This window comes from Lactuca virosa, chromosome 9 (genome assembly GCF_052849685.1).
Source record: "Lactuca virosa cultivar CGN04683 chromosome 9, Lactuca_virosa_CGN04683_v6, whole genome shotgun sequence".
NCBI lineage: Eukaryota > Viridiplantae > Streptophyta > Magnoliopsida > Asterales > Asteraceae > Lactuca > Lactuca virosa.
In genome coordinates, this window is record NC_136434.1 from 128,009,166 (window position 1) to 128,016,302 (window position 7,137).

The window sequence follows — 7,137 nt, forward strand, 5'->3', positions numbered from 1 at the left end:
ACTGAAGAAAAAAAACTAAGCATATTTTCACGAATATACTGATTCTGCCCTCGTATCATTAACGAATCCCTAAAAAACCAAGCACATTTTAACGTCCATTTTACCGTTAGAAAATATAATTAAAAATAATCAATTGAGTGGTTAGATTATATATAATGAAAACTGGGTACAGAAGGAGAAATATATGACATCATAAATTTTTTGACCCTGGCTGTGTGTATATGTATTTTTGGGAAGCAATTTTTACTTGTTAAAGATAATAATAGTAATATATGATATCATTATTTTGCGATTTAATTATGCATTCCACAACATAATAACCTATTAACATGGACATAGTTTATAGGATGCAATTCGAATGAAATAAATAACAACCAAGTCATGTAAGTTTGCCATAAGATATAGTTGTTTGTTTTAGTCAAAAAAAATTGAAGGCTTATTAAGAAAAGATTAGCAAACATTCCTCTTTACTCTTACGAGTTTGTGATTAATAGGCATATTTACGGAGTTAAAAGGGAAATGTATACTTCATCCCAATAAAACATTTATAATTAAACAAAAGGAAGAAGATATGCCTTGTTCTTAATTAAACCCTATGGTAGTTTATCTGAATTTCACATACATAAACAACAAACACTGCTTGCGAGTTCAAAGGCAGGTCAGAGAATCACCAATTTAACTCCCTGAGGCGTTACTGATTTGAGTTGCCTTTGGGCGTAAGTTCGAGCAGTTTCCTCAATCTTCAAGTTCTTCTTCAACTTCATTACAGGTGTATTTCCAATCCGACCTTGGCAGTGAGGATCAATCACGATTTGCTTCAGTGCAACAGCGTTTTCTATTATATGAGCGACTAGTTCTAAGTCACTCATCCGTCCATAATACCCCATGAGTTCAAGTAGACATAGGTTGTTATAGGGACGAGTAGGAGTAGAAAAACGCCTTGCTTTCCTCTTCCTCCAGATGGGTGACCCCCAAAGTAGCTGCAAAAGGAAGGATAGCTTAATGACATTTTTGTATTGTATTGCACAATCTTTGACAAAGCTATAGATTACATCTAATTTGCAGCATTGACAAGAGAATCACATACAACGCCTAACTTCCTAGTCACATACGATATAAGAAACCTAAGTGAACGGCTCAATGGCATCATAAGAAATCGACTCCGAAAGATCTAGATAATTGTCCATATCTATGCTTCTTTCTTACCATTTGTGTATCTGATGATGGTTTTCTAATATAAGGGAAAGATATTTGGACAAGAAAATGATGAATGTCTTTCCTTGTTTATCCTAAACAAGTTATAGCATGGTTCCATTAACGCGATAATTGGACATAGTGTAAATACCTGAATCGTGAAGGTCTCCAAACTTGGACATGCATTTGCTATGTAAGTGAAACGTAGCAAGCAGTTATCATTATATGCTCCAATTGTGAGCCTCAATTTTTTCACATTTGGTAGTTCAGGAATGGAATTGAGCATCAAACGTTCCTGTAAAAACAAGACAATGCTCTCATAATATTTTTCATAAAAGGTTAGAAACACACCAGAGATGATACATAGTTACATACTAACCATCTGTAATATGTTGAGGGAAAGAACTTGAATGTACGAAAGACAAGATGCGATCTGGCTGAATATATTATTTTGTAACCCTTCAGCTCCTTGACAAATATCAAGTTCTTTCATTTTTGGAAGATGACCTAGACGTAAATCTATTGCTGGACCCTTGTAGGTGAACGATACAAGGTCAAACTCATATAAATAAATCGATCGTATATTAGAACAACCTTTTATTTCAAAATGTTTTAGTTTAAGAGCTTCTCCACCAACTAAAACATGTGCCATGAATCCTGAATCATGGGTACATAGTGTTTCAAGATGTGGAGAAGTTGTTAGTATATTCTGCAGGATTGCTTCTCTCAGATTAACACCCTTCAATACGAGTTTCTTCAAGTAATGTAGCTCCAAAAATATTCTAGAATTTTTGGTCAAAAAATGTAATGGAAAGTCATAGCATTTAGCAGGCATACGAAACTTAAGGTGGTTCATCAAATCTAGTTCAAGTGTCTGAACTTTCTTGTTCATCGCAAACTGGAGCCAATAATCGATAGCACTATTATTTCCACAATCCAAGTCGAAACGAATCAATAATTCTTGAACAAGAGGACCTTTGTGATTTTTAATGACACTATTCACCTTTTTGATGTACATTGATCGCACTGGATCAAGCAGCATTGGAATCATGGCCATATGGTCTAACCGTACACCACCATCAATGCTGAGATGGATTAAGTTACACCATAAGAATATCCATCTCTTAGACAGAATTCCAGTGGCCACAGCATCCTTTAAGGGCATTAGAGACAATATCATAACTAGAATTTCATCGGGCATGTTGCTGATGAAATCCTTTGACCTTGAAACTCTTCGAGGCACCTACACCAAATGCAAGTGATCAGTAAGCATAACAATAAAAGAATTCTCACATTCACTAAATGCTAGTGATAAGAATATGCATTGTGTAATTTACACAATTAAATCTTTGAAACCATGGAACAATAATACTCACTATCTATTTATCATCGTGTAGATAAACAAAACTAATTGAACAAAACAACATTTCAAATTGCAAAATTCATTCCTTACATAGCATGACTACAAGAGAAAAAATGAAGTGAACCAAAGGCATCGGTTTCATACCAACAATCATGCTTATTAGTTAAAATGTCGCACATAGAAAACAAATCTTTGGGGATAATCCACGTCCGATTTTCAAAATCACCTTCAGTTACCTAAAAATGTGAAATGAAATTATGGAAACAACGACCTAAACTAAGAAAGTCAATTCCTATTTCAGTAACAGCAAACAACAAGAAGTAACATGAATCATCGGTTATGAAAAATAACTTTATGTGGATAATCCACTTCCGATTTTGATAATTAACACCAATTACCATAAAATTCGAGATGAAGTTAATAAAATAATGACCGATACAAACTCAATCACTAAATTACAACAAGGACACAATTAACAAGTAACAGCAAATAGAGCTTTAACAATTATTGAAGAAATCACCATGTTTTGAGCAGTGACAGACAGCAGCAAAGCCAAGAGCTTGAGATTAGTGTTGCCGAAGCTTTTTATGCGGAACTTTCTAGGCCTGTGTTTTATACTAAAGTTGGGGTCGTTTTCAAAAAAGATTTTTATTAGCTCTCAGCCACCGCTTCCAACTTCCCATATATACTTTGTATAAATAGCAAGTTAGGGCGAGGAACCGAGCACGAACATTAAAAATGGAAGGCCAAAATCAATAAATTAGAATATATATATATATATATATATATATATATATATATATATATATATATATATATATATATATATATATATATATATCCGGGCTCTTAAGAATCTTTAGAACAACTGGCATGTTTTTTGTTTTAAATATGAATATATCTTTTTAAAATACAAAATATATAGTATTTGTGTAGCTTAAATCTTTAAATATTGTATTTATTTTTATTAAGCTTATAAAATATTATATTTGTCTGAATCTATATTTCTAAATATTTTTTAATATTTATAATCAATTTTTATATTTTAAAATCATTACAATTATTTCTTTTTAAACAAGAGGCAAAGAAAATCAATAAATGAGAAGCTAGAGTTACAAGCAATTTTGAAATGCATGGGTAGGGCCATTACACCATGTAGACCGAGTTACAAGCAATTTTGAAATGCATGGGTAGGGCCATTACACCATGTAGACCAACATAAACTATCACCTCTCCTCTCCTATTTTTCAATCAAAAGAAACTAAAAATTGCACCTCACAATCTAGGTCATGAATGTTCTTGACCATATTTTTAAAATCAATGTCATTTCAGTAGTTCCAAATCACTCATATTTTGTCAAGATTGATAACAGTTATGACTTTACCTATGTTCGAAGCAACAATGGTACCCGGTGAAATATGGAACAAGCTCGTGATCGTGTTATGGATCGGCAAAATTGTAGCTTGCCACCGTCTATGGAAAGAATCCGCAACATTCTTTGTCTACAGGCAATCTAGAAATAGGTGCTTTTTAGTTTCCTGTTACATGTTACATAAGGGACAAAGATCAAATAAAATACTCACCCCTCTGTTGAGGAGCTTCGTCCAAGTAGGGAGCCTTCTTAATTGAGTTTACCACACCAACAAGTTCACTTTCCCAAGGACAAACCTGTTCCAAATGGTTTTGATATGCATCTCGTCCAAATAGTTGTTATCAATGAGATGCTTTAGAAAGGAAACCATGAAAAATTCGTTATTTTCTGCGTTTCAGATCAAATGAATATTTTGTAAATGAAGGTAATCGGTGAGATTAATATTACAATGAGAAAGGTTATTGTTGAGCTGGCCAATCTTTCCCTATACTCCTAGACAAGTAGCATAAGATCTCTCCTTACCTAAACCACCATTTGTACCATGGATGGCGCTAACCACATATTTATTTATGTTTTTGAGTTAGTCTATGTCTGGTATAAATAGGATAACATTTTGATGTTTTTACTATTTAATTTTCTGTTTTGAATCAATAAAAACCATATAGCTTAAGTAATTTTCCTAGATTCTTCTTTCCTCACCTATTTCGTTTCTCCCATGTTTATACGTTCCAATTTTCTGCAGAGCTAATTCTTTCAGTTCTACAAGAATTATGTGAATCGATTCCTGCACAAACCTTATTCTGTTGTAAAAATAACATGTCACTTCTTACATTTGGTATCAGAACCAACAAAAAGCTTGTTGGTAACAACCCCACTATTGAAAGACCAAAGATGCAATATTATGTGCTTACCAGAGCCAACTACACTGCATAGGAAATTTAGATGAAAGTTTGTTGGTTTAAACTTCTTAAACAATGATAATTTGCTTGCTTTAATCTGCTAATATGAATCAAAACAAAGCAGGAAGAAAGCAAAACAAACAAAGAAGGACAATAGACAGCAAGGGAAAAAAAACGTGTTGGGAAAAAATATGGAGCAAGGAGAAAACTTTTTAATGCTTAAGGCTCAAATTCTTCATCTAAGAAAAAGTAAATAATTACACCTATATATAGGAAAAAAAACGTGACCTCTACTTTCCTAGACTTGTTGACCAAGCAAAACTTCCTAATTCCTAATTAGACTTATATACAAACTTTTAATATTCTGAATTACATTTACATTCTCCCCTGTAATTCAGAAACTCTTATCTCTTCAACTCCAAGCAACTTTCTCATGCTTTCAAACTTCACTTTGTTCATAGGCTTGGTCAAGATGTCAGCTTTCTGCTCATTAGTATTCACATGTTTTACTATAACATTGCCTCTTTCTATATGATCACGAATGAAGTGATATCTTGTATCAATATGTTTACTTCTTCCATGAAAGACTGGATTTTTCATCAAATCCAAAGCTGACTTGTTATCCACATTCAATTCAAATGGACCAAGTTTTCTTCCGGTCAACACACCAAGCAACCTACTTATCCAAATGCCTTGACATGTTGCATTATTAGCTGCCATAAATTCTGCTTCACATGATGACAATGCAACACACTTTTGCTTTTGTGAACTCCAAGTAACAAGATTGTTGTCTAAGTAAAACGCCATTCCACTTGTACTTTTTCTATCTTCAACATCTCTTGCTAGATCACTATCAGTGTATCCAATCACGCAATTCTTTCCACCTTTCGTATATGATAAACCATAGTCCACAGTTCCTTTTACATACCTTAGTATGTGCTTCACTGCTACTTGATGTTGCTTGGTTGGTTTCTCCATGAAACGACTCACAATGCCTACAGAATAAGCTATGTCGGGTCGTGTGTGAGTAAGATATCTTAGCCCTCCTATGATGCTTCGATATGAGGTAGGGTCCACGAGTTCACCTTCTTCATCCTTAGTCAATTGTAGCTTTGACTCCATGGGGTACCTGCAAGGATTACAATCAAACATCCCGGCCTTCTTTAGGATGGTGTTAGCATAATTCGTTTGTCTCAATGTGAGACCATTTTTATGTTGATTAACCTCGATGCCTAAATAGTAAGTTAGCATCCCAAGGTCACTCATTTCAAACTCCTTGCTCATTTGTTGTTTGAACTTGATTATCTCATCCTTGTGACTTCCGGTGACAATTAGATCATCAACATAGACACCAATTATTAGTATGCTCCCCTTGTTTTTCTTCGTGTAAACTGCATACTCTTGTGGACACCTTTCAAACCCCATCTCTTTCATGCATTGGTTTAAGCGAAAATTCCAAGCTCGTGGAGCTTGGCGCAAACCATACAAAGCTTTTGCTAATTTGTACACCATTTTTGGTTTATCTTTCTTCACGAATCCCTCCGGTTGTGTCACATAAACTTCTTCTTCTAGATTGCCATTTAAGAAAGCTGATTTTACATCAAGGTGATGTACATTCCATTGATTTGAAGCAGCAAGAGCAAGTATGATTCGAATGGTTTCCAAACGAGCAACCGGTGCGAACACTTCATCAAAATCTATGCCTTGTTTTTGTACGTAGCCTTTAGCGACTAGCCTTGCTTTATATTTTAATATTTTTCCATTCGGGTCTCGTTTGATCTTGTACACCCACTTTAAGCCAATGGGTCTTCTATCCTTTGGCAACTCAACTAAACTCCATGTTTTATTTTTCTCAATTGCACTTAACTCACTTTTCATAGCTTCCATCCATTCTTCACTTTCACTTGCACTTGAGAAATTTACCGGTTCTTCTTCGTCTTGTAAAAACATAAGTTCATCACTTTCTTCGTAAATATCGGCCAAACTACGATATCTTTGTGGAGCTTCACTTTCGGATGAACTATCAAGTGATGATTGAGGTGTAACCGGGCTATCGTGTGGTGTATATTCTTCATTAAAATCTGGATGGATATCTTCTTCCTGTTCAGCTTCAATATCAAGCATGATATCAAAGGTGAATGTTTCATTTGTCATGGTTTTGAACTTTGTTGTAGGTCCCCACTCCCACTTAGCATCTTCTTCGAGAATTACATCTCTTCCCACTCGAATTGCTCCGGTTTCCGGATCAAGTAGCCGATAACCTTTTGTACCTTTTTCAACTCCCAAGTGTACTAGCTTCTTACTTCTAT

The 7,137-nt window shown here is 34.6% G+C and overlaps 1 protein-coding gene across 1 annotated transcript; it reads right to left on the reverse strand.

Moving 5' to 3' along the window:
* Positions 1 to 659: 659 nt before the first annotated feature.
* LOC145139780 (putative F-box/LRR-repeat protein At5g38386) lies at positions 660 to 2,395 on the reverse strand. The gene is made up of 3 exons (XM_079073484.1): positions 1,574 to 2,395; positions 1,346 to 1,489; positions 660 to 980 (listed from the first exon to the last, which is right to left on the reverse strand). Exons 1-3 carry the CDS (start codon positions 2,393 to 2,395, stop codon positions 660 to 662), a joined length of 1,287 nt encoding a protein of 428 aa, XP_078929610.1.
* Positions 2,396 to 7,137: the final 4,742 nt, after the last annotated feature.